The sequence below is a fragment of the Leishmania donovani genome, chromosome 29 (genome assembly GCF_000227135.1).
Source record: "Leishmania donovani BPK282A1 complete genome, chromosome 29".
In the NCBI taxonomy this organism is placed as follows: Eukaryota; Euglenozoa; class Kinetoplastea; order Trypanosomatida; family Trypanosomatidae; genus Leishmania; species Leishmania donovani.
The window spans coordinates 403,559-429,967 of NC_018256.1; the positions used below are offsets into that span (position 1 = coordinate 403,559).

General features: G+C 60.8%; 7 protein-coding genes across 7 annotated transcripts; all 7 read left to right on the forward strand.

Moving 5' to 3' along the window:
- Positions 1–985: 985 nt before the first annotated feature.
- Positions 986–2,038, forward strand: LDBPK_291100 (hypothetical protein, conserved; the record flags this gene model as incomplete). The annotated part of the gene is made up of 1 exon (XM_003862479.1): positions 986–2,038. The coding sequence occupies one exon, from the start codon at positions 986–988 to the stop codon at positions 2,036–2,038; it is 1,053 nt and encodes a 350-aa protein (XP_003862527.1).
- A 1,740-nt stretch (positions 2,039–3,778) lies between these two features.
- Positions 3,779–5,953, forward strand: LDBPK_291110 (hypothetical protein, conserved; the record flags this gene model as incomplete). Its single annotated transcript, XM_003862480.1, has 1 exon — positions 3,779–5,953. The coding sequence occupies one exon, from the start codon at positions 3,779–3,781 to the stop codon at positions 5,951–5,953; it is 2,175 nt and encodes a 724-aa protein (XP_003862528.1).
- A 979-nt stretch (positions 5,954–6,932) lies between these two features.
- LDBPK_291120 (hypothetical protein, conserved) lies at positions 6,933–7,526 on the forward strand (the record flags this gene model as incomplete). Its single annotated transcript, XM_003862481.1, has 1 exon — positions 6,933–7,526. The coding sequence occupies one exon, from the start codon at positions 6,933–6,935 to the stop codon at positions 7,524–7,526; it is 594 nt and encodes a 197-aa protein (XP_003862529.1).
- A 1,801-nt stretch (positions 7,527–9,327) lies between these two features.
- On the forward strand, positions 9,328–15,024 carry LDBPK_291130 (hypothetical protein, conserved; the record flags this gene model as incomplete). The annotated part of the gene is made up of 1 exon (XM_003862482.1): positions 9,328–15,024. The coding sequence occupies one exon, from the start codon at positions 9,328–9,330 to the stop codon at positions 15,022–15,024; it is 5,697 nt and encodes a 1,898-aa protein (XP_003862530.1).
- Positions 15,025–17,124: 2,100 nt separating this feature from the next.
- On the forward strand, positions 17,125–20,028 carry LDBPK_291140 (KU70 protein, putative; the record flags this gene model as incomplete). Its single annotated transcript, XM_003862483.1, has 1 exon — positions 17,125–20,028. One exon carries the CDS (start codon positions 17,125–17,127, stop codon positions 20,026–20,028), a length of 2,904 nt encoding a protein of 967 aa, XP_003862531.1.
- Positions 20,029–21,829: 1,801 nt separating this feature from the next.
- LDBPK_291150 (hypothetical protein, conserved) lies at positions 21,830–25,057 on the forward strand (the record flags this gene model as incomplete). Its single annotated transcript, XM_003862484.1, has 1 exon — positions 21,830–25,057. One exon carries the CDS (start codon positions 21,830–21,832, stop codon positions 25,055–25,057), a length of 3,228 nt encoding a protein of 1,075 aa, XP_003862532.1.
- Positions 25,058–26,140: 1,083 nt separating this feature from the next.
- On the forward strand, positions 26,141–26,407 carry LDBPK_291180 (ribosomal protein L1a, putative; the record flags this gene model as incomplete). The annotated part of the gene is made up of 1 exon (XM_003862485.1): positions 26,141–26,407. A coding segment is annotated over one exon (267 nt), but the record flags the coding sequence as incomplete, so codon positions are not given.
- Positions 26,408–26,409: the final 2 nt, after the last annotated feature.

Sequence of the window (26,409 nt, forward strand, 5' to 3'; positions counted from 1 at the left end):
ACGCCTTTCGGCGTCTGCCGCAGAGCACGGCCTTCACATAGGCTGCAACCCCAGGAGGACGGTGAGGGGGAGGGTGCGCGGTACGCATGCATCCGCATACGAGGCAGATGGTCGTCACCGGTAGCCTCTGAGGGGAAGGGGAGGGGCGCCAGGCGCAAATAGCATCAACTCGGCTGGGCTCTGCGCGGTTTGCTGTGCCTTGTAGGCATAAACAACATTTCCAAAGAAAGCGAAGAACAGCAGCAGCACCACACCTTCCCAAAGACAGCACGCCGGCCCTCTCTGCCCTCCGTAAAGGCTGCGCACGCGGCCATGCGATTCATGCTGCAATGCATGCACGGATAACTTTTTTTCCCATACGCGGCCACTTCTGAAAAACAGCAAATCCGCCGCTAATCCTGCAGGCCGCCGGAACCGTGACTCTGCGTACCACGCGTGGCGGGGTCTACCTAGCAACATGGCAAAGAGCACGACGTGATGGATAAGGGCGGGAGGGAGGGGGCAGACCCTGCACTGTCCGTAGAGGTCATCAAAACGCGATAAACAGCGGCCCTGTGAAAACGGAATGCAGAGGTCAGCTCCGCCCTTCTTGGCCACATTCAACACGTTCGGTGACATCGTCCACAGCACACTCGAAAAATGGGGGATGGAACCCCGCAACTCGATGAGTAAACTTCGTTTTCCCCTTGAATCCTCCATTTTTTCCCTCTGATCTCACGCCAGCGAGGGCAGGGTACACTAATAGCAGCGGTGCATCGTGCTACGCTCTTTTCGGCGCAGCTGTGTTTGCGGGCCTCTCGTTTTTTCTCTCATCCCGGCTCGAGCTGTTTCCTCGGCGATCATATCTGCTTGCCCACCACAAAGGCACGCACACTGCCAGCAAGGCACGTTTTTTTTTGTGGTGGGGGGCTATCATACCTCACCTGCTCCCTCTGTCTCTTCGTTTTTTCTTCGTTGTTTCTTAATTTGGTCTCCTTTGGCAACCATGCAGTTGATGCGTGCGGTCACCCTGAAGGGGTTCGGCGATACGGACGTGCTCCAAATCTCTCGCATACCCAAGGCTGTCATCACCCGCGGGAGGGACATCCTCATAAAAGTGAGTGCGGCTGGCGTCAACCGCGCCGACGCGGCTCAGCGCAAGGGCCACTACCCCCCACCAAAAGGCAGCAGCGAGGTTCTGGGGCTGGAGGTGTCGGGCATTGTCGAGCAGGTAGGGGACGATGTAAAGGACTTCAAGGAGGGCGACAAAGTGATGGCGTTGCTGCCGGGTGGCGGGTACGCCGAGTACGCCGTTGCACACGAGGGCAGCGTCATGCATATCCCGCAAGGCTACTCCTTTATCGAGGCGGCTGCAATTCCGGAGGCGTTTCTCACTGCGTGGCAGGCACTAAAGTACCACGGCGACTGTCGCAGGGGCCAAAAAGTCCTCATCCATGCCGGAGCCAGCGGCGTCGGCACTGCGGCAGCACAGCTCGTCGAGAAGTACTTCCAGGCCACCGCTCTCACCACTTCCTCAGAGTCCAAGGTGGAGGTGTGCAAGAACTTTGCGAGCATCAACCTCACCCGCACACCGGATGAGACCGGCATGTGCTTCTCTCCGAAGGTAAAGAGCCTCCTTGGCGAGGGTGCCATCAATCTTGTCCTGGACTCTGTCTTTGGTGGGTCGTACATCTCCGAGGATGCCGCGGTGCTGGCGAAGGACGGCCGCATCGTGGTGCTCGCCTTCATGGGCGGTGCAACGGTGCACCTGAACTGCCTTCCTCTGCTGCGACAGCGCGCACACGTCATGTTCTCCAAGCTTCGCTGCCAGTCAGACGACTACAAGCAGAACCTAGTAGACACCTTCGAGGAGGCGGTAATACCCTACATGAATGAGCGGGTGATTGTGCCAGTGGCGAACAAGACATACCCGCTAGAGGAGGTTGCTCAGGCGCACGCGCGGCTCGACGACAGCAAGGCGTGGGGTAAGATCGTGCTGACGTTCAACAGCCATCTCTCGGCGACATCCGCGAACCCGCTGCCCACGCCGAAAGCTTAGACCGGTTGCTGCACAAACACAGCAAATGAAAGCGCTGCGGTGGCGGCAGGCACGAGCCGAGAGCAAAAACGGGGATGTTAAGGGCACCCTCGAGCGAATGATGGGGGCGGGGGACAGGGAGTGAGAACGATGCGCTTCGCGTTGCAAGCAAGCACCCTGGCTCATCTTCAAGGGATCTTCCTTTCCCTCCCTTGCGCGCCGCGGCTCCTCTGGAGCCTCTTGTCCACGTGGCAGCGCAGCTGCGCAAGAACACTGCCGATAGTACGCAACTCATCCACGGTTCTTACAGGGAGTGTGGATCTGATCTACACACAGATATGGAGGGGCCCTCTCACGCGCGCCGTTGGCTCCTACCGGTTTCTCTCTCCGCCATCATCCTCCTTCACCTTGCCTTCTTTTTCAAACGGGTGACTGATCGACCCAACACCTGCATCCCCTCGTCCATCCTTCTCCAGCCCCCCTTCCCTTCCCTTCCCTCCCCTCCCACCGCTGCGTCTTTGCACACAGGCACGCGCACACAGATAAGCCCTAAGAAGCGGTGCGTTTCACCTCACACCTCTCTATCCCTCTCTCTCCGCTTCATGTCTTCGATGATCTTCATTTGGCTTCGTTTATACTTCTTCTACCTCCTCTTTTTCCCGCTCGATAGGTGACTGTTGTATGCAACGACGGAGGCGCAGTCTTGTCTTTTTTTTTGCTCCCTTGCCCGATTGCATCTTTGTGGAAGTGCATGCGTTGGCTGCCGCGCGCTGTCGCTTAGTTTCGGTATCCGTGCTCGTAAGCTTCACCTCCAGTACCACCGCAGCGACCACTACTTGTCCTCCCCCTTTTTTCTGTCCTTCGTTTTTCTTTCGCGATGCCCACGGTGCTTCCTGCGAGGCAGAGCCCAGAGGAATAGAAGGAGATACACACGCAGCCCAAAACAAACAACAACAAGCAAACACGAATTAGAGCGTCGGGGCAAAGTACGACATGTAGAATCGTCTCCCACCTCTCCCACCCCCCAGAGAGTGTCAAACCCTCGGGTGATGCTCAAGGTGCTGTTGGAGACTTGAGGTGCTCGTCAGGATAGGAGGAGGCGGAGGGGGGCAGCCACTACAGCCCTTTCTTCACAGATCGACAGTTTTCCTCGAAGGGGCGATAGTGTCTCGCATGCAGCCTCGCTTTTTTTTTTCTCTCTCTCTGAATGCGCGTGTGTCTCCCCTGCGACGTCGCTCAGTTTTCACGTCGTTCCCGCCTTCCGGAGAACCCGCAAGACTCAAAGCAGCGGGCGCGAGCTATCAGAGCGCAGCTGCTGGCTCCCCTCATTGTGTGTTGGTGTTTTTCGCCAAGACGAGACTCAACGCATCGTTCATGGCAATGTGTGTGGATGTGTTTGTGCGTCTCGCGAATTTCTCTCTTCTCCTGCCTCCATCGTCCTTTCTATTTGGGCGACTGTTTTATTGGAGACGAGGGAGTGTGTGGGGTGCAGATGCCGCACAGGCACTTTGGCGAGGAGCACCACAACACACTCGGCTACACGCGCTCCGTCTCTCTTCCGTCGTTCCACACCACATCCTTTTGCGCGGGTGCGAACCTGAATAGGTCTCAGTGCTGGAAGCGCAAGCGTCTGTGTGCGGCACAGAGAGAGAGGAAAGAGTCGTGCGGCTCCTTTTTCTAAGCAAAACAACAAGCGATCCACTTCCACTGTGCTGGAGGACTGAACGAACTCCACCTCGTGCACGAACGGCTATTGCCAACATGCTGCTGTCGACGACACTGATGTGCTTTAGGCCCAGGGGGACGCGTGGCGCCGGATTTTGTTCGCTGCGCCGTCGACTGCGGCGTCTTCGTCAGACAAACCGCGCAGCTATGGAGCAGTTGCAGGAGCGCCGGCGTCTCCAGCATCTTCTGCGAGAGGAGCAGCGCAGCGCCAGCGCTACGAGTAGCAGCAGCGGCGGTGCGTCAGCACCGGGAGTGGCAGCTGCGCAGCTGCGTGCTCTTGAGCTACTGCCCCGCAACGACGCTCTCGAGGCTGCTATTGCGCTGTGCATCAGCGAGAATCGAGATGCCCGGACAGATCTGGAGTTGGTGCGGCATCTGGTGAACAGCACCTTGCTTTCCTTTGCGTCCCCGGTCTGCAGGCGGTGGGACCCGTACGACGTGAAGCCGCAGGTATTTGCTCTGGACAACTACATAGCGCTGCCCGTCTTCACATCGCTCGAATACTTGCGGCTGTTCTGCCAGCGATTCGGGTTTGCGGTACGCGACCCAAGTGGGGTTCTGTGGGCATCCGGCTCAAGCACCACAGCCTCTGCTGGTGGTCAAGCGCCTATCATGGGTCTGCTGCCCGACACGCTGCTCCAGAGTGAGTGGTGGCAGCAGCGGCACGCGCAGCAGGAGGCGCGGCCCCCTACCGAGGTGACCATGCAGGAAAGGGACGATGCCCCCGACGGTTTGGCATCCCAGGGGGGTCAGCCAGCTCAAGAAAGGGAAGCCAAGGCTGTGCCGGAAGACGGCACAGAAGCACACATGCCTGGCAGCGCATGTGTGGCACTGAAGGCGGCAGAGCTCACCGTCCCTAATTTTGCTCCTGGCAGCGACGCAGCACAAGCAGCGCCTCCCACACCGCTTGATGGCACACCCATCAACGCAGATGCGCTGTTCGACACGATGTTGATGGACGGCCTTGTGGAGAAGGAGCTTGACACATCGAGTGCGCCTAGTGAGAGGCGTCGAGTTGCACCAGCGAAGAAGGCGGTACGCACTCGTGCACGTAAGCGCTCACATGGTTCCGCAAGTAAGGTGCGGGGCATTAGACGCAGGGTAGCGTCATCCAATCACCATCGCGTCCTCCGCGAACGGCATACCGGGCGGCGTCAGAGGACAGCTGGAGCAGCGACGGCAGCCGCGTCGCGTGAGGAGAGCGTAGCGGGCGCGGCGTCCGCGAAGGCGGCGGCGGACGAGGCGAAGGCGGCCTACTGGGAATCCGTCTCCCAGACCTCACCTTTCCAACTAAAGCAAGCAACTCCTCTCCCCATGTTCGGGCCTTTCCTGCACCCGTTCCTGATTGGCTACTTTGCAGATGTCTCCACACTGCTGCACAACGCCTCCATCGTGCCGGAGAAAGTGGACATCGTGCTGAATCCAGCTTCTCCCTTGGAGTTTGTGCTGTCGCGGGCGGCGACGGACCGCGTGCTGCACAAAGAGCAGCTTCTCCATCAGGCTTACCTTAAGGTCGAGAAGGAGCTGCAGCGCGAGTTCAGCGCTTTCTTCGCCGCCTGCTGCCCAGAAGTCATCTCCGCCTCCAGCGCGTGTGTGCCATTACCCATGAACGCGGACGAAGTGGACGCGGCATGGCAGGCCTCTCAGCGCCCCGTTAACAACGGCCGCCGAAGTTGCAAATCGGCTGCCTCGTCGCCGAACGAGCTGCAGGCCTACCGGGAACGGACGCGGCTGCTTCGCGAGGCGGAGTACCGCAACGGTGTCACCTACGAGCTTGTTCTTCTCATTCAGAGCACGTCGCTCGAGGAGACCTTCACCAAGATCCAGCAGGCAAAGCATCAGTCGGCGCTGATGGGCCACGCGAATCTGGATGTGCTGCCCGAGATTGCCGCCGCTCCACATGTGCGCGAGATGGCGCACCACTTTTACGACGGCGCCAGCGAGCAGGAGAAGAGGTTGATGCAGCGGGCGATCGCCGCACAGCATGAGCGGAGCTTGGGCGGCAAGAGTCTTGGCGATGGCGCTGCCGAGAGTGACAGCGTGGCAGCCGCACTGGTTTCCGGGCACATGGGTGTGTTTGTGCGGCGAGGGGAACCTCGCACCATTAATGTGGCTCAGTCGGCTGACTCATACTTCCACGTCCCCACCAACGCCTACACGGAGGCGCACGCGGTCTTTACGGAGGACCTCAAGGTGAATCGCGGACAGTGACCGGGAAGGAGAGCGAGAGAGGGGCCATGCCGCCAGGAGAGGAGTTCCACTCCAACACTCCTGCGCGGCCACCTCTCCGACGGCCTTGATGGTCCTGGCGGGCGTCACTGTTTTCTTCGCTTGCTTGCTTGCCTCGTGTCTTCTCGTTCGCAGCAATCGGTGGGGCCTCAGTAAAACCACGCTGCCCTCATTCACGTGGATCGGCACACATGGACGCACGTACACACAGCACTCGACCGGTGAGTTGTCACGTCCGAGAGAGATGCCCGCTGATGGTGACGCTGACAACACGAGGTCTCGGTACGGTCTGCAAAGCAAGGAGGGAGGGAGGGGAGGGGAGGGCGCACGAGACCATGTGCTATCGTCAGGCTGAACTTCTTTGGTGGCATGTCTCGGAGATGCTCAAATCTACTTATTTTCTTTTGCTTTCGCGCATGTTCGGCGTATCTACGCGATGCGCACTTGCGCTTCACCCCTCCACCATCTCTGCGCTCAAGGCCCTCTTCGTGAGAGCATGCAGGCGACCTTGCACGCCCTCGTACTTTTCTGTACCCACGTTGCCTCCTCTCTGCGCAGCGGACAGGCAACGCTTCATCCTTCTCTCCCATTGCATTTTTCTCATCCTTCACATTTCCCCTCTGCAGGTTTCTCTCGCTCTACGGGAGTGCTTTCTCTGGCTTTACCTGTGATGCAACACACCCACACACACAATCAATTTGCCTCTCGATTCACTCGCCACTCTCTCTACAAAACCTTTGCTCTTCTCGGTGCGCCGTCGTCCAGCAGCTTCTCAGCCACTTCTCCTGCGTATAGGGTGCGGACGGCTTCTTCTTGCAATCGTCTCCGTGACGGTCACAAGCACTTCAGGAAGTACACACACACACACATATATATATATATATATAATTGGGCTCTGTCCCACATTAGCTTGGGAGCTTCTGCAGACTTACCGTGGAACGCGCGCACACACTGCGTTAGGATGACGGCTACGGAGTACCACAAGCTGATCGCCGAGCGCCTCCTTTCCCCGGAAGAGGAGGAGAACCTCGTGCAGCGCCTGTACTACCGGCAGATGAAGCTGACGGAGCAGCGCGAGGAGGAGCGCCGCGCCACCCTGGAGCGGACACGCGCACAGATGCAGAAGCACATTTCGAAGGATGAGGAGGGCCGCCTGGTAAGCCGCATGTACGATCAACAGGTGGCGCGCTTTGCCAACTCCAGAGCTGAGCGAGATCGCAAGTTGGCGGAGGAGATGCACAAGAATGATAAGAAGATGGACTCCAGCGAGATCGATGACCAGGTGCGCCGCATCTACGAGGAGGAGCGCAAGAGGAGCCAGGCGCGGCGCGAGGAGCTTTACGCGCGCTACATGCCCACCGCAGAGGCAAAGAGGATTGGCAAGAAGGAGCTGAAGGGGTGCGTGGAGCGCCTTTCGCACGTGGACTGGGAGAAGCGCGACGAGGAGCTTTTCAAGAAGTACGTCTATCCGTACGACCCAAAGACGACGAAGATCTCCCGCGACGACGAGCAGGCGATGGCGAACCGCCTCTCAACGACGAAGGGGGCGGGCTAAGCTGCCCTACTACTGCCACTACCCCCTTTGATGACTATTGTGAGGCACATATGCTTACACAAATATTTGGCGGAGGTGCGCGCGAGCACGAACCCCACACGGCACGCAACGCCTTTTTTTAGTATCTCGGGTTTTAGAAATTCCCGCTTGCACCTGCAGGTGCACGAAAGTGTGGTGGACGAAGCGCGCCGACGTCGAGAGCTTGGGGAGGGGAGGGGAAGGCGAGACCTGCGGTTGCCGAAGAAGCTCTGCGCTGTTGTATATGTATGTACATATATATATATATATATTGAACCTTGTCTTTGACTTGATACAATGCCTTCTTATTCACCCCCTCCTGTGTGCGCTTTCCTGCCCCCCTTCTCCGCTGTGCTTGCCGTCGTCTTGTCGCGTGCTCAAGGGCGGCCGTCTCCTTTCCCTTCTTTTGTCCTTTGCCTCATCTCTCTGTGAGTGTCCGCTCCTTGCTGGTTCTTGGAATGGGTGTGTCTCTGTGTGTGTGTGTGTGTGTCTGTTGTGGAGGTGTGGTGGCTGTTGTTGTCATTTTCTGCCCGATATCCCTGGTACCCCCTCCCCTTTTCCCAACGGAAGGGAGCAACAACAGAACTGCGATGTAAAGCGTGTACAACTGTTGCAGCATGTCTCTCTTCCTCTTTCTTTCTTTTTTCCTTCCCTGCTCAGGTGAAGTGAATCGGCTAACTTTCTCCGTGGGTGCGGGCGCATCTCCAAGTTTCAGTGCGCCAGGTAGTGCAGGGAGGGCTGAAGAGATGTGTGATGCTTCGCTCATTACGGCCCCCACCACGGTCTCGTGAGAGTCGTCACGTACCTGACCAATAGCAGGCGACACCGCGCATGAGAAAACGCAAACAAAGGAATGAATGGTACACGCTGGTGCACCACAGATAAGTCTGAGATGTGGCTTGCTCTTCCCCCACACACATTGCGCCTGCCACGCCATGCTCTCTACCGACCAGCGCTCACCACCCTTCTGCAGTCAACCGCCAGCGCGGGTGCGGGCTGTCTTATGCGCTACATCGCCCTGCGCATTGAAAGTCTTCAGGAAAGAGTGACGGCGTGGAAAACGCTCGCACGCACACGCACGCTCCCAGACTCCATGGATCTCTCTGGGAGCCGCCTCTGCAAAAGAGTTGCTGGTTCAATGCCGCTTGCCGAGTCTGCCGAGAAGGCATCGATGGTGTGCATGAGTGACACACGGGAGAGGGCGCATTCGCTTTTTCACGCTCTCTGCTCGGATCCCTCTCCTCCTTTTGTCCGCATCCTGCCCCTCACAACTTCAAGCCGGGAAGACGACGACGTGCCAACGCCTAAAAGCGTATACGTTTGTGTGTGTGTGTGTTGATCTTTGCAGTGCATCCCTAACCGTTGCCCCAACACACCTCGCTACCTTCTCACTAAGCGCCCTCGCTCGAAAGCACCGGCGCGAAGTCTTCACACTTGAACCGAATTGAGAGAGTGAACACCAATAAGCTGGCTAGTCGGGTCGTCTTCTCCCTCGCCAGCATACGCCGCCCCACACCCCCTCTGTGTGTTTTGCTGCCACCTTTCTTTTCGCGTGCTGTAGCTAGACCGTCTACAAGTCACGTCTCCCTACTCTTGTTTGGTTCGAGGTCTTTTGCTATTCACTGCACGCGGCACCGCGGCAGCGCGGACGACTGTATTCCCTCCCATATACGGGCACCGACAGAGGCCTCGGGGCAGAAGGTCTGCCTCCCGCTGCTTAGACGACGCTTTCTTTTTTCACCTGCTTTTGTTTTTATCTCTCCACTTGTGCCCTCTTCCACCGATGCTCACGGCCGTCAGACCTAGCGCACCAGGCATTATCCGGCACGCGCCCCAGCGCGCCGGCGATGCCGCTCGTCGCCGCCAGAGCGTGTGGCACACGATCCACCGCCGCTCCAGCGCATTCGGTGGCGGAAACGCGCATTCCAGCAGCCGCGACAACGCCATCGAGGTCAATGGGATTTCTATTGACCGCCTTACGTACATTAGCACGGCCCTTGATGCCCTGCCAGGAGTGGCGCTGCGGGAGTACTTCGTCCCTATTGTGCGACTCAAGAAGCAGCTCCTTTTGCGCCAGCGTAACGTCCTTCAACGGTTCCCGTCGCGGGACACCGTCGAAGGTGCGGCAGCGTATGCGAAGATGGTGACGAACGCACTGACGTCGCTGACCCGGGCACTCAACACGGCTGGGGGAGATCTGATGCTGGACGGAGGCGCGGCTAATCTGTCTTTAGAGCCGAAGGACGTCATTGCCTGCTTGAAGGACAAAGTTGCCCCCGTCAGCATCGAGGCTGGAGGGGTGCTGGTCTACCCCCGTGAGCCGCCCGAGGCGTCATTTGTGTACATTATCGTGGCAGGAACTGTGTCCGCGACCTTTTTCCAGCCACAGACGCAAGCGCAGTGTCCGGCGCCTCAGCATCAACGCCGTGGTGGCGGCTTTGGAGTGCGCGGGGAGCGACGGATGTACTTCACCTCGGCCAAGGATGTGGTACACCTGTGCGGCGGTGGCCTTGCGCCAGAAGTGACGTTGGCCATAGACGACTACGCAGCCACCGATTCGATCGGATACAACAACTCCGCCGTCGCCGGCGGCGGCGGAACGAATATGGATGGTGCGTCCATGTCTAACGTGACAACTGCGATCCAGCGCTCGCTGAGACGAGCCAGCCGCACCGCCGGACAGCCAACGCTGCGGCCCATCCGCACAGAGCAAGTGTGTGGCCCGGCAGTGCTGGGAGCCGGCGAGGCTCTTGGACTGGCGCCATTCAAGTACGTGTGCTACACCGTCTCGACCACCTCTGTCGTTGCGCCAGCGTCAGGGAGCGCGTCGGCTACGTCGAAGGGTGCAAAAGGCGACGGGGGAGCAACGTACGTGGAGTTCGTCGACGCCTTCCGAATCCGCACAAGCGACGTGCATGCCGCTGTGATCGAAATCGCTGCCCAGCAGCGGGCGGAGCGGCTGCAGCGTTCTCCGAACCTGTACGTGCCGTGGTGCGCCGCCGCACCGGGCGAAGTTGTGCCGCGTGGGGCCGCCCGCACCGTCGCCGATTTCATCGTGGCCGCTCGGCACCGCGCCCTCTACAGCGACTATGCCGCCACAGAGCTGCTAGTGAGGCAGAGCTGGCTGCTGCAGGACACTGCGGCGCATACGATCCGCGCATTGATGTCGCACATGGTGCCACGCACATACATGCCTGGCGAGGTGATGGCCTGCCCGCACATGCCTGGGTCCGCTCGGCAGCTGTGCTTCCTGCGGCGCGGCCGTCTGAACGTTTTCGTGCTCCCGAAGAGCGGCATCACTCCGGCACTGCTGATGACAGGGGAGTCACCGGATGGTTTGGTGGCTTCGCGCTTCCCATGCGACGGGTGCGGCTGCTGGCGCCTAAGAGAGACACCCACAGCCCAGCCAGCGGAGGTGGTGGAATCGGGCGCCTCCTTTGGGGAGCTGTCGGTGCTTTTCAACGAGCCGCGCCATTGCATACTGCGGGCAGACACGGTGTGTGATGTGTGGTGCCTACCGCGCCAAAGTTTCGTCGCGTTGATGCAGCGTGATGCCGCCCTGCGTGATGGACTGCTACGGAAGGCGGCGGTTCTCCGCGTGGAGTGGATGAGCGAGCAGCGCTTCACGCGCGCGCTGGCACAGCAGCTGCGGGCCGGCTCCGAGCTGCTGAAGCCGCTCCCTGATATTGCCATTCGCCTCATCCAAGAGCGGCTCGAGCCGGTCATCTACACACCGGGCTCGCTTGTGGCGAGCACATCGACGAGGTGCACCGAGATGACCTTCATCAGGCGCGGCACCGTGTCGACAATTTGTGAAGGTGTCGCCACATACGGCCCAGGGGACGTGCTGGGCGAGGGATGTCTGATCCCGCATCGATGGCCACTGGGGCTTGCTGCGCGCACGATGGTGGAGGGTTGGCGAATCAAGGTGAATTGTCTCATCGACGCACTCCGGCGGATGGACCTACTATACCGGTACTCGGGTCTGGTCACGAGCCAAACGCCGCAGCTGATGAAGCAAATCTTCGGTACCCCACAACCAGAGATCGAGGTGGACACTGTTGGCCGGCAGCGCATGCCGACGGTGGGGGCACCTCCCGGAGGCAGTACCAGCTACCTCATGTACGGCCGTGCGGTGAGCGAGGTGCAGCTGAAGGCGCTGTGCTTCCTCTATCGCGGCTATGTACGGTGGGAGGACATCAGCTACTCAACTACGGATCGTGGGGCCGACAGGTCAGACGCGACACTTCCGCAGACGGCTCTCGACGCTGTTGCTCGTGACGTGGCCATCAGCCGCCTTAGCGGGAGAAAGGGTCAGCAGGTGTCTGTTGCGCTGAGCCAGCTCCAACAGCGTCGAGGCGCTGGTGTACCCGGCGGCAAGCATCAGAAGACCGTAAGCGACATCTCTGCTGTCGCCTCGGGCTCTGCGACTACCACCGTCCCTCTGCCCACCCTAAATGACACTCCTGCCGCTGCAGGGTCCGGACGCAACACCGCTCGAGCCAATAATGGACGGCGCCAACCCACGCGCCCGCCGCGGGTCGATAGCTGCGGTGTCCCCAGACAGCGGTTAGCAAATGCCGGCGCCTTCCTAGTGAAGCAGACTTTCCTCGGTAAGGAAGTGCCATCGAAGGCCGCGACACTTGCTCACGGCCGCCACAGCCACCTACCGCTGCCGCCTCGCCTGCATCGCATGGTGCGCCTGCTTGAGGAGCGCGACCGCACCTGGACGGCTGAGCAGTGCCACGAGGCGGCTCTCGCGCAGGAGATCAATCAGCGCGACGCCGCCGTCTGGAATCGGGCCGCGCTGCGGTCTAAGGCGACGGCGAGCACGTCACCGCCCGAGGGCAAGCCGTCCCGCTTTGAGACAGAAGCAGCAACGGTGACAGCTATGCCCGTCCCACGCACCGCTGCAAGCGCTCTCTCTGACACCAGTCCCGCCCCTGTGCACATCTTCCTTCAGGGGGAGAGGCCGAGGTACGAGTTGGCTCTTAGCGAGGCCATCGCCGTCGGCTACGTCATGCAGCTGCCTGACATCGCCCACATCCAGCACTCAGTCTCGATGGTGGACCCGGACGTCGCGCTCGGGCCGCCGGCGCAGCGGGGACGCCGGCACCTCATGTCCGTCACCCCCAACGACCGCTACACGAAGCACAACTTTCTTTTCGCGGCTGCAGATCTCAAAGACGGCAACTCTGCTGAGACGCAGCAGAAGGCCGCGGAGGTCCAGGCGGAGGCGAAGCTGCGTAGCAAGACACGGAAACTGTTCACCATGATGCGAACTGCTGTGGCGTCCCGCATGGACAGCGAGGCAGCGGCTGCGTCAGCGGAATTCTTTCACCCATCAGCAGTTTCGGGCGATTACAGCCCCACTGCCGGCAGCACTGTGGCTCCACCGCCTGACACACTGGTGCTGTTGAATGAGTCGCAGATGCAGTCGCTGGACAGCGACGCTGAAGGGCTGACGAACTCTCCTGCAGCCGCCTTCACCCCGTCGCCGGATCGCCCTAGGCAGCAGCAGGCGCTCCGGTCGAGTCCCGGAATTGTCGTCCGCGCCGACTCGATGGCGACGCAGTCGTCCTTGTGCGGCTCTCCGAGCAAAAGCAGCGGCCAGAAAAAAGAGGAGGCGTTCCAGCGGTTGGTGCAGCGGGACCCAGCGCAGGCGATCGAACTGCTATGCAAACACTACGACATCCCTTGGAGCTTCGCGTGGGCTAACCCGCAGCTCGACATGGCGCCACCAGCGCAGCAAGTCAGGGACGGGCGCAGCGTCACCGGCTCCGGCTATATGACGTCGCCGGTGGCCACATCGGTGGAGTCACAGCGGCGCGCGCAGCAGCTGCAGAGACCCAGCCTTCTTGAGAGACTAGAGACGGTGGCCATGGCTAGCATGCCGAGTGCTAATGCCACGGGCGGGCTGTCGTCGTCTCTGCTGGCGCTGTCGCTGAAGTTGAGTGGAAGTACGACGGACGCTGAGGCGCCGCAAAGAAGCGAGGCTGGCACCGAGGACGGCGGCGTTCTTCTCACGGACAACAGGGTGCCGTCCTACCCGCAGCTGGTGCGGGCCACGGCGCGGGATCGCTGGCACAGCGCCAATTGCCTCACCGCCGGGAGTGCGCCACCGCTCACATCGGAAGCGCCGGCGCCGCTGCTGCTGCAGAAAGTGGCCGATGCGAATGTGGCGACCCCGAGTGCCACTGCGAAGGCGGCTGCGCCCGGTGCGGGTCTTGTGGAGCACTTCTACCGAGGCAGCCAGCGATGCAGAGCTCCTGCCCTCTTCGTGGAGGGCTACGGGCCGCTGCAGCCAGTGCCGGAGTACTTGGTAGAGTACCCGCCCACTATCCACGCCAGCGCCGTTGGCGGCGGTGAGCCGTACGTGGGCAACGGCAGTATAGGCCGCGCTGGCGGGAATGGGGCACGTTTTTCGCGCCCGCCAACATCGATGGCAGCCGCTGCGGTTCTGCGCCGCAGCGCCTCACGTCAAGGTGGCGTGAGCGGCTCTTTCTGCGGCGGAGATGGCAGTCACCAGCGCTACCCCTTCCGCTGCGGCAGCTCCTCGCCGTTCGGCAATGCAGGGAAGATGGGCCCACGGAAGAAGGAGTTCATCATGCCGGACGCCGAGGCCACCGAGATGCTCATCCGCCGCATCCAACGCGACGTGGACGGGCTGAACGAGGTGGCGAAGGAGCAGCGGCGTGAGCGCGATCGGGCACACACGCGCGACGGCCGCGCAGGCAGGTATCTGACGGCGCTGGAGGCGACCCTTGGCAAGCCCAACAAAGAGGAGCTGGAGCTGCTGGAGGCGTGGCGGATGCAGTATCGACACATAGGCAGCGAATCGCTGCGTCGCGCCTCGCTCCCCGTCGCGCTGCGCGCTGAGGCCGGCCATGACTACATGAAGCAAGAGCTGGAGTACCTGGCCGATGCCCCTGCCCCAATGGATGATCCGGTGTGGCGCTACGCGTCTGGCGTGCAGGAATGGCAGGACCAGCAAGCCGGCTCCGAAGAGGGAACCTCTCTCTTCTGTGGCGCACTGGCGACAGGGGGGTCTGGGGCCGATGAGTTGGGTGGCGGCGCCGCCTCTGCACTGGACGGGGCACGGCGCGTGGTGGCCACCATCGGCTCGATAAGCGTGGGCTTTACCCCCGCTCCCCTGCAGAGCCCATCTGCGCACCTGAGTCCCGGCGACTACGAGGCGTGGGTGCGCCAGCGCGAGGACTTCTTCGCCGCGTACAAGTGCCTCCTGGATGGACACGGTGAGGACGGCAAACGGGGAGGGTGGACTGCCGAGCCAGCAGCACCGCTGGCGGCTCCGAAGCCGCGCTTCACCCCAGCACCGCCGTCGCAGAGGCTGTGGTCGACGCCCGCTACCCCCGCCCCTTCCCGGACACCGCCGTCCGAAGCGCCCGCCGAGCAACCGGCAGATTTTCGAATGATCATGGACCCCCGCTCAGAGGACAGCGACGCCGACGCGGGGTAGAGCGATGCCACGACCTGCGCGCCGCTGGCTGATCGACCAGAGATGTCGCCGGTGCCGCCATTTCCAGCCGCTCAGCCTCCGCCCACTCCCTTCACTGCGGCAGGGACGGGTATTGGATCGGCGTTTGGGTTATTGGTGACGTCTCCTGTCGTTGCACTTTCAAGTGGTGTTCAGCAAGGCAGATGCGGCGCTCACATGCTTCACGGACGGCAACTGATACCTGCAAAGTGCTAGCGCAAATAGGGAGGGGAGGGATGAGGGGGGGGGGTGGCGCCACAGCACCGTGGCTCGGCATTTGAGATCTGCGTCGCCTCTCCCGCCCTTCTGGGAGGGGCAGAGCCCGCGTGCGTTGCCGGTGGTGGGGGAAGGGGACCGGCTCTTGTATATCCTCTCGCCCTCTCACACTGCCGCTTTTGTGTCTCCCTCTGTATCTGTGTGGGTGCATGCGTGTGCTGCCACAGCGATGCCGTGTCGACTACAGCTTGCGTTTCACGTTAGGCCTTCACAGACACACGTTGGGGTGGTGGTGGGCATTCCTACCCCCTCGTTTTGTGTGCGTGCGCCCTCGCTTAGATATCTACAGCCTTTAGAAACTGTTCGGCTGTCTTATTTTTCTACTTGACTCTTCCACTTGTACGACTACCGTTACCAGCCGACGTGTCCAGTACCGCAATTGCAGGCTCATTCTAGCACAGCCCCTCCCTCCTTCCTCCCTTCCATTCGGGCACGGGTTGCTTGCGCATGTATAGTTGTTTCCTTTCGGTCCGATGCTGCGAAGAGACTTATGTGCTTGTTTCGTGTTCTATTCTTTGCGGGCTCCGTCATCTCGCTCGCCATCTGATTAGTATCATTACTTTCTGTGCGTGTGTTCGTGTGCGCTTCGCCAGAGCGCGGTTAGTGCTCTAACGCCATTGCGGGAGCCCCACCGCCATCACCGCCATCTCCCCCCCGCTCCCCAGGCCATTGCCGGTGTGTGCGTGCTTCAGTGGAGGTTGGCAGTAGAGGAGGAGGGGGGGCGAGGAGTTCCGACAACGAGGTTAGAGCGCACAAGATCTTTTTGCTCGAATGGCGGCGAGCAACTTTTATGCTGTCAAGTGTGGAAATCAAGGCAGTCGCGCAAATCGGAGGCAACAGCACGTGGGCAAATGGTGCGCGCCGATGAGCACCTCCTGTGCAGCCTTCTGCGCCTTTCTTCGAATTCTATGTGACACGCTCGTTTCGCCCTCGCCACTCTCTCCCCCTCCCTCCTTGTGTGTATGCGAGCATACCTGGCACACACACAGACACAAACACATGCGCAGTGAACATTCTCAACTGTTTTCGGTTCACGCATCGGTGGCAGCGCAGAGGCAAGGCTCTGTGAGCGGCAGTCGACGACAAAGAATCACAACAGTAAGAAGCAAAATGCCGGCACCGAGGAGGCGCTCGATCGCAGAGGGGAGGGGGAGGAGGAGGCACAGAAAGGCCGATTCTGTACAGCAAAGAGTACCAGCCCTCATCGCCGCGCGCTCTGTGACGTCTCTCTGTTCTTGATGACACATGCGATGACCGCTCTGGGCGGTCGTCCCCCCCATCTTACAGGAATGACTCGAAGTTGTAGGGGGGTCTCATCGGAGCATTCGTGGACACTTTTTTGTCCGAAGGTTTGCGCTTCGGTGTGTACGCCTTCTGCAAGCGTCTAGCGTCGAAACGGCGCGTGCAGCTCCTCGAATCTGTCTCCCGTTCTGCCGATTTCGTACGCTGCTGCTCTTCTCCTTCCTCCCTCCTGCATTCCCTTGCTTTATTGGGGACTCCTCCCTGCTTAGCGATCCTTTCCTGGCGAGAGCAAAACTTTCATCCTTGCTCGCGCGGCTGCATGCAAACATAGGCGACAACACGGTAGCCCCAAAGGATCAGGGACGGCACTCTCATAGCTAGTCCACGACACCACACGAGCCAGCTGTGGCACGGAGCAGCTACTGGCTTCTTTTCTCTCGCTGCGCCTTATCGTTGCCGACGCATAGCGGTCACCGCATAGATTTCAATACAACCACACACACACACACACCATACGCAGCGTCTCTCATCTCTCCATCCTTTACAGCGCGCCATCAGCTCACCATGGATGAATTTGCAGAGTGGGGCGAGGGCACGACTGGTGTCGTTGCAGCAGACAGCACCTACACCGAGGGGCTCGACCTCGATGAGTTTCGTGAGCAGCTGTGGCAGCGCAATCAGCGCGATGCCGTTGTGTGCCTTGTTGACTGCAACGAGGGCATGTTCGGAGTGCTGCCAGCTGGCGAGTCGGCGAAGACGACTCAGACTGGTAAGAACGGGGAGGGTGCACCGGCGCACACTCGTGGTGTCACGAAACTCGCACTGCTCACCATTGGTCAGGGGGCAGCTATGAGTAGTGGTGCTGCGGGGGGCTCGAAGGCCGCCGTCGGGTCCTCCCCTTCTTTCTTCTCCATGACGATGCAGTGCATCCTCGCGCTGCTAAAAGAGAAGATGATGTGCGGCAGCAAGGACGTCGTGGCGATTGTGTTGTACAACACACGAACGTCAGCCCCCTCGACGGGCTTCCGCGGGGTCTACGTGATGCAGGAGGCCACTCGCATCGGCACGGAATGCATGCAGAAAGTGGAGCAGCTGGAGGCAGCTGGCGCTCCCGGATCCGTCGCGTACGAGGAGTTTGAGGCGCGCATCGGTCACTGGCCCACTGCATCGACATCCCCCGCTCTCGCCGCGGCGTCTTCGGCTAGCGGTCGCGCAGAGCCGAAGGCTGCTCTTCCGGCAGCTTTGGCCGCCTTTCCCGCATTCAAGTTCAGCGAAGCACTCTGGGAGGCTCAGCGCATCTTGCTGAGCCTCCGCAGCGTGCAGGCTATTCGCCATCGGCGGCTCTTCGTCTTCACAAACCGCGACGACCCGAGCGGCGGTGACGCACATGAGTGGAACCTGTGCCGCAGCCGCGCATGCGACCTAGGCAAGGAAGGCGTCGTACTTGAAGTTTTCGGCTTCGGCAACGCCGGCAGTGGTGGCGGTCCACACACAAGCGGTATCTCCAAAGTCGCAGGCACGGTGGCGAACACCAGTCGAGGCGAGCTGCCGATCTCCCTCACCGCGCCAGTAGGCGCAGACGGTACCGGCAGCTGCAGTAGCGGCAGCTCTGCAAGTCCGCTCTTTGCCGTTTCGAACCAGCGTGGTCAGTCGCTTGACCCTGCCGCTGCCACTACGGACACCACTATCGGCCAGAGCGGATCAGGTCAGTCAGACTCGCCGTCTCCGGCCGCAACGGGCTTTGTGCAAGACTTCTTCTGGGGTCCATTGCTGCGAGAGATGCAGATGGCAGCTGCGCGATTTCGTGCCAGTGGCGACGGCGACGATTTGGTGGCGCTGGCTGAGGCCCGCGGTGAGGCCTTCGTGAGCGGCGGTGAGGGTGCGATCTACATGAATAGTGGCGCTGGAGCGCTGCAGCAGCTGCTCGTCTCTGTCGTGCGTCGCGCACATCCGCAGCGGCCCTTTCGGCACTGCCTGCTCCGCATCGGTGGTCTCTCTGGAACGAGCACTGCGCTGTCTGCGACGACAGCGGCAGCGACAGCGAGAGATGAAGAGGAGGCGTTGCGAGTTGCTGCCGTGCCGCGGATGGCTGTGAGTCTGTACGTTCCTCTCATGCGCGCTCGCCTTCCGCAGCGAGAGTGGCTGGATGGGCGCACGAACCGCATGCTGCGCCGCGTCGTTCACCTCAATGCACGTACCACCGCAGCTGGTCGGGACAGCGACGACGCCGGTGCGGGGAACAAAGAAGGGGACAGCGGCAGCCCCACAAAACAGCTGCAGCGCCTCCGCAACGAGAAGAATTGCACGAGCGAGTCGATGGTGAGGCAGGAAGACGTGGATCCCGACGATCTTTGCTACTACGCACCCGTTGGAAAGGAGCGCGTCTACTTTACCAGCGAGGAGCGCAAGCGAATGGTGGAGGTGGCGGCAACCGGGACGGAGCCTGGCTTCACGGTGTTGCTATTCAAGGATCTTGTTGACGCTGTGAAGCGGGAGCATGTGGTGCGACGAAGCTCTTTCCTTCATTCGTGCGTGCAGCGCGGCGGTGCTCACTCGCATCGCCTGTTTGTCCTTTTCGTGCGTCGGCTGCGTGCAAAGCAGAAGGTTGCGATTGCACAATATTGCAGCTCAACCACCACAGCGCCGCGTCTTGTGGCTCTGGTGCCATCGCCAGACCTCACAGCGCATCCGGAGAAGCGCGATCAGGTGCCGGTGGATGGGATGGGGCTCTACGTGGTGCCTCTTCCCTACGCCGAGGAGCTGCGCGCCGTGCCGGAGCTGCGCACGTGCACGCGCGTCAGCAAACACGCCACCCCTGTACTGGCGGACAGCTCCGTTGATCCAACGCACCTCGAACTTGCAAAGCAGGTTGTGAGTGCACTGACGGTGTCCTACCAAGTAGACGCGGTGCTCAATCCCGCGCTCCAGCGGCAGTACCGCAAACTGCAAGAGCTCGCCCGACAGTTCTTCCCGCTGGCAGACAATCCCTTGCACCCAGCCGGCGGGACTGCTTTGGCGAAGGCGGGGGAGGAAGGCCCTTCTACGGATGGCGCAGAGAAGACGCCGCAGGAGCTGGACAACACCCTCCCCGACTACGAGGGCATGCAACGCTTCGCAGCGCTCTTCCAGAGCTTCAACAAAGAGGTGCTGGGAAAGGACTACAACGCTTTCCTGTACTGCCCGCAGCCGCGCGTGGCAGGCTCGGCGACGCGCCGCCCGCGCGACAGCGCAGCGGGTGCGGGAGCCATGGAGGCAGCAGGGCCGACGGCAGCCTCCGCCGAAGAGGACGCCTGCAATGTGTCCATCGAGGAGCTGATTCGCCGCGCTGCCGCTGAGAATGCGTGGGATGGCTTGATCATACCTCAACTCAAGGAGTATCTGGCGACTGCGAACGTGAGCTCCGGCGGGGCAAGACGCAAGGCGGACCTGATCGAACTTGTCAAGCAGCATTTTCCGCTGCCATCCTAAGAGCAATAAGGTGGCATCAGGGGATGGCAAGGTTTTGGTTGTCGTTAAGACTTCTGTTACGCCTCTGCAGATTCTCTGCCCTCTCCGGCGCTCTTGACGCGGCCGATTTCTCTCGCATATATATATATATACAGCTCTGTGCACCCCTCGTCGTTTTTCTTTTCTATCGAGTCTGCTCGTTGCTACCTCGGCAGTCATTCGGTGCGCGCCTCGTCTGTGTTCTTCGTCGCCGCCGCTGCCGCGTCTCTTCGATGCTTTTGCTCAGAGAAGAGGCTTTGACCTCCAACGCTACCTCGCCCTTCACGACCACTGTGCTGCCACAGGCACGCACACATACGCATACACATCTATACATTCAAAAAACGACAGCGACGATGTTGGTCTCGTTGGCGACTGCAGCAAAAGCTTGTCAAATGGAGGCTGTGAAGAAAGAGGGTGGCAGTCTCACAATACACAGCAGCAGCGACGTGCAGTCTGCCTACCCATGCTGTGTCTCCCCGCTAACACCTAGGAGTCTGCCAACGATTGGAGGCGGCTGCGCACAGATTGTATCCGCATGCATGCCCTCTGTGCATGCAACACAGCGTGGCGGGGATGGCACTCTCGCCGCACATGCGTCTCGCCCTTCCCTCCCCACATCGCGACACGCGCGCACACCACGCGAATACCTTTTGGTGACTTCCCACCTCTTTCTCTGCGGGTGCGTCTGACACACTCACCGCACCTCTTCCCTTGCTTTCTACCCGCCTTCTTCAACTCGCTCTCTTCTGTCCCGACGCCTCGGATCCACACACACACACACACACACACACGCTCGGGGGAGTGGGCGTTTCTTGTTTTATTCTTGGAGATCTCTTCTGTGTTTATCCCCCGCCATCCTTGCATGGGACACTTGTCTTTCTCTCCCTCGCCCGTCACGGACGTAGTTAGTTGTTTTGTGGTAAGGGGTGGGTGGGCGAGTGGGGAGTGGAGCTGGTCACACGCAGAGGCCTCAACGAGGACGATCGGCTACTCTTCTTGTGTCTTCTCCCGGCTCTTGTTTCGTTAAATTTCAGCTTTGGGATCCACTCGAGCGCGCGCGCGTGCCGCTCTCTCTATCCTCGTCTCTGTTGATGTCTTTGTGACTCGAAAAACGTTCCGCTACGTGTTTGCCGCCTCCCCTCTTCGAACCGTCTCTCAGGCAACTCACTAGGCAGAGACACGCGCCCATCAATCTCCTCGCTACCCGTAGACGAACACACACGTGCGCATGTGCACATAGAGGGCGCCTTTTTCACGTAAACGCACGTGCTCTGGCGCAACTCTGTCTTTCTCTCCCCCCAAACGTTGTTAGTTGCCCTCACACTATTGCGGCTTCTCCCTTTCTAACTACGACGATGAGCATACACAAGGGCTTCCTATACCCACATCCCGCGTCCTTGACTTGCCACGCTACTTTTCGTGCGCTTGGGGGATCGGCCTGACTTTATTGTCGGTTCGTTCGGTTCTTGGTTGGTTGGCACTTGAGCAACGTCGCTTGCTTGTTTGTAGGTGTTTGCAGGTGTACGTGTCTGTGGCTGAGGTGTGGCCCTCTCCCCATTTTGTTCTTTTAGGTGTTTCGATTTCTTCCCCCGACTTTTACATTTTCTGCCATCCTCCTTCTTCCCCTCCCCCGTCTCCTTTCATTCTGATCCGCTTCATCGGGGCCCTCAGTTGCTGGTTCGATACGTGTCTCGCCTTTGCGCGTGCGCGTGTGTGTGTCTTCCGTCTTGTCTTTTGCCTCCTTCTCTTCGTTTTTTTTTTCTCTTTCTGCTAGCCGCAAATGCATGAGCCTCGAGCGCCCAACGCACACACCCGCGCCGCATCGCCGCCCCCGGCGAGTCCTCATCCCCTTCCTCTTCTGCCAGCCGTCTTTACCGCCCAGCAGGCGGAGGAGAGTGTCGAGCTCATTCAGCGGGAGCTCTCGCGACTTTTGCGGGCGTGCGAGTACAGGGAGCAGCACCCTTACAGCGTCTTCAAGGGGAGAGGGGATAGCAGCCGCGGTGCAGCAACGCCCCGCAGTACCGGCAGCAGCAACGGCACCTCTTCGCGGTCCGCGTCGGCGTTGGCATCGCATAGACGTGACCCAACGGCGTCCTTGCTGTCGGACGCAGACCCATCGCTCCAGCTGGCCCAGCCCACCACTGCTTTCTCCTCTTTCCCACTCGGTCCTCATGGCAGTGATGCCGCCGAAGCAGCGTTCTTCTCCGTTGCCGGGACTAGTGCAGCGGCGAACGCCGCACCCGCGGTGGCGAATCTCAGCGGTGCTTCTTTCTCCGCCTTCGAAAGGCGCCGTATCGCACATCTCCTGGGTCGTGTGGCGCTAGAGATCGCCGCTGTCTGGACGTACGTCCGTCGAAACGAGCCGCTTTGCGGGACCTCACCAGGGGACCCCACCGCGCCAGTCTCGTCTGTCCGAACAACACACGGGACAGCGCGGCCGTCGAGTGACCGCAGCACGGCCGCCCCGGCAGCGTCGCCGCTAGCTCCGGCGTCTTTGAACGCTGACGGCGGCGATGGGCGTGCCGCAATGACAGTCAAAGTCACAAGCGAGGAACCTGGAGCCCCGACACCTGCGGTGCTGCAGAACTCTGTGTTGGGTGAGGCAACCGAGGAGCGGCAAGACGCATGTGACGGCGATCCTGTACCGCAGATTACAGCCCTGAGTGCACTGATTGAGGCTGCTGCTGCTATCCAACGCGCTCTTGAGATGGCGGATGGCGGCGGTGGGGTTGATCACGCTGCCTCAGCAGAACGTGCCGGTGCAGCAGCAGCATGCAGTGTGAGCGCGAACACGCTTCTGGGGGCTGCTCAAGCAGCAGCGCTAACATTCAGCAGTTTCCCCCTTGACGGCGTCAGGGCACCCACTCAGGAAGCTGCGGGCGTCGGTGCTGGTAAGCAGTCTTGCCGCGGCTCCGCCGTCGTTGATACGTCTTCTGATGTCGCGGGGGCATCGCAAGCCCCGCCGTCAGCCCTCACCGGAGGTCGGACCTCCGCACGAGAGGCTGCTGAGCAGCACAGCGGAGAAGGCGAGTCGAAACCGCTCGCAATGCCTAACGCTACCGTTGCGCGGCAGGCTCCCAGCGGTAGCAGCCCAGTGAAGCGGGGCAGCACTGCATCATCTTCCATTCCTTCCTACCTGCGCGCCTATGTATTCGAGGAGGGTGCTGACGGCTGCGCTGACGAGATGGACAACTTCGGTGAGGGGAACGGCGTTAGTGGCAACCAAGGGGCCAGGGCGGTGCTGGCGAATGCAGACAAGAGCGTGTCTCGTTCCATCAGTGTAGGTAGTGCCAATGCTCGTTCCCTTTCGCGAGCCAGTGAACTGCCTGCCACCTCGCACGACGACGGCTATAAGACACGGCCGTCCTCAGCTCGCTCTGCCGTGGAGCACCCTGCCCGAGCAAGCCACCTCAGTCCCGCGGCGACCGTCACCAGGCCAAGCTTACTGGGCTCAGCAGGTGTCTCTCTCACCGCACCAACACACGCCGGTGGCAGTGGAGGCGGGGCCACGCTAGTGGCCGCTCTCGTGGACGCCGATCCAGTCTCCCACAGCTCGTCGCTGCGCATTCAACGCGCCCTCTCGGCCTTGTCTTTGCAGTCCGCCTCCTTCGTGAGCTCGCCGCTGCAGGAGCCGCAGCTCAGCACGCAGCAATCGCAGGTGTGCAGTGGTGGGAGTGCAAGCAGCCATCCGAACGCAAGCGTCTCGCAGCGGTCACCAGACTCGGCGGAGATGTCGTCGGCTGCGGCGGCCGCCTACTTGCGCAGCACGAGCCTGTTTCGCCGACCACACCGGCTAGAAGTCCCGGTGAGCCGGACGCAGTCACTGCGCCGCGCGACGTCGATTTCGTCCCCGATGTCGGTGGAAGGGATCAGTCTCGGGTCTGCCCCTGGGGCGGTGTACTACAACGGCATGCCGTCGATGGCCTCCGGCGCGTGTGGCAACTCCTCCGCTGCATCGTTTCACATGACGAAGAGCAACAGTGGTCTGCAGCTCAGCAGCGGCGGCGTTGGCATCTTACGAACGTCGTCGGGCTTTAACAGCTTTCTTCCAGTGGCGATGGGTGCCAGCACCACTGTGGACTCTCTACACTCGTCGGTTGCAGGGCTGCATTTCAAGCGGGTCATCTCAGTCGACTCTGAGGGTGAGTTGTGGCGGCAGGGCTCGCTTGCCGACTCCTTGGAGATGAGTCCGCAAAAGGTGACGCCTCTTCTGGGGCGACCATCGGCGTCCGCCATGGAGGCGACTCTCTCCTCATCCCCGCTGTCGCAAGACGCGGGACTGGCGACCGCCACAGGAAGCCACAGCGATCGTCACGGCGCTTTGAAGTCGCCATTGGAGGGCCAGTCTGGGGGAGTGGTGCCCGTCGCCACATCTTTGTCGGGTCACCGCAGCTCCGCGCTGCCGCCAGGGAGGACGGAGCTCTCGCGCAACCGCAATGCGCTAAGCCGCCGCGGCACACCGAAACCGACTGTTTCGAGTGCTTCAGCGGTGGCGGTGCCGTCTGCCGTGCTCGGCAGCTCGTCCTCTCAGCAGCGTCCAGTCGCTCTCTTGTCCCCCGTGCACTTCAGCTCGTCTCCTCAAAGACGCACTCACCGCTCTGTGGCAGTGCCTACAGTCTTCGCGCCGGCACCGGGCGCCGCTGGCGGTGGTTTAGCAGCTGACGGGCTCACGCCGTGCTTGTACCACGTAGAAGATGAGATCCTCAAAGAATTTCTGCGCTGCGTGCACGACCTCACGCGGACCAGCCTCACAGACGCCGAGTTCGACTCCCTTAAACTCTGCTACTTCCTCCCTGGTGTGTCGCTGGTGACATCGACGGGCACAGCTCGGCCACCGTCGTCTTCGCCGCCGCCCACCGCACCGCCGTTGCCTCTGTTCGAGGGGGGTGAGCTGGTGCCTCTGCACCGCGGCAGCCTTGATGTGTTTTGTTCTCTTATTCGAGAGCGATTGGTGGCGGTGTGCCGCAGTCTCCGCATTTCTACCGCCCCTTACTTGGCACTGCTGTAAGCTAAGCTACAGCCCACAAGGATACCTCTCTCTCTACATATAGAGATGTAAGTATGAGGCAAGAGGGGATGGGGAGCAAAGACGCCCTCTGGCGTGGCGTGCGCTTATCCGCGCAGAACTCGAGTAACGCCATCATACTTACAAGCACATTTCCTCGACTCTACAGCTATGCCGACTATAGTGCTCTGTATGCGTGGCAGCTGCAATCGCAGCAGCAAGGACACACGAGGCATGGCGCATACATGCGGTTTGCGCGTCTGCGGGCCGCTTGACACTCTCTCTATGGATGCTCATATCGCACCTACCACTGCATGTACGCCAATGCTCTTTCAGTTCTGGCGAGGCCGCACATTCATTGCACCATCTACCGCCGAGCGGGAGAGAAGAATGGGACAGTAGCGCTGCGACAGACGGAAGCACACGGAGAGAGGAGTGTCTCTCCCTCCTCTCTCCGTCTCTGTTCAAAGTCGCTGTAGCTCCATCGTCTCTCTCCCCTCCTCTGACTGAAGAGCAGCGCGTACGCTTTCACTTTTACAGCTGCGTCTCTGCGTACTAGTGGGTGTTTCCATCTTTTTCATTTCTTTTACTTCGCTGCCCGAGAGCCGCTCGTGGTCATCAGCGGCTCGCCCTGTACCTCAGCGAGTCCTCCCTTCCCTTTTCTCGCCCACGGGCAGCTTACCCGAGCACGCACAGGAGCAGAAGGCACACGCTTCCTCAACAGCAGTGCTCTCACCCGATGCTGCGAAGCAGACTCGTCTTTACAGCCAGCACATGAATCCGTTACTTACCCGCGTCGAAAACAGCCAAGCAACCACGAGTAAACGGGGTAAAGCACCGGCAGCAGCGCTTGGCCTCCTCCCCGGTCCGCTCCTGCGTGTCGCATTTGTGTGTGTATGCGTAGGAAGGTGTACGTGTGCCTCCTATGCATGGCCCCTCCTCTCCGTCCCCCTCCCCCCACGCCCTGCATGTCGTCCGTCCTCTTCCCTCTCCGTCCTCTCTTACTCTCGCCCTTATACCTCCTTCACCTCCCCCTCTTTTCCGCGCGGCTGCAGAACAGCTACGTCACCCCCAGCTCTCTCCACAATGTCTGCCCGCCCGTCTGTGAGCGTGTACTCGGCGTCGTCCGACTCCGTTGTCGGGACGTGCCCGCTGCCGGCCGTGTTCACTGCGCCGATCCGCAACGACATCGTGAAGTTCGTGCACACGAACATGGCGAAGAACTCGCGCCAGGCGTACGCGGTGAACCGCCTGTCCGGCATGAACCACTCGGCGCACTCGTGGGGCACCGGCCGCGCCGTGGCGCGTATTCCGCGCATCAGCGGCGGTGGCACGAGCACGTCCGGCGCCGGTGC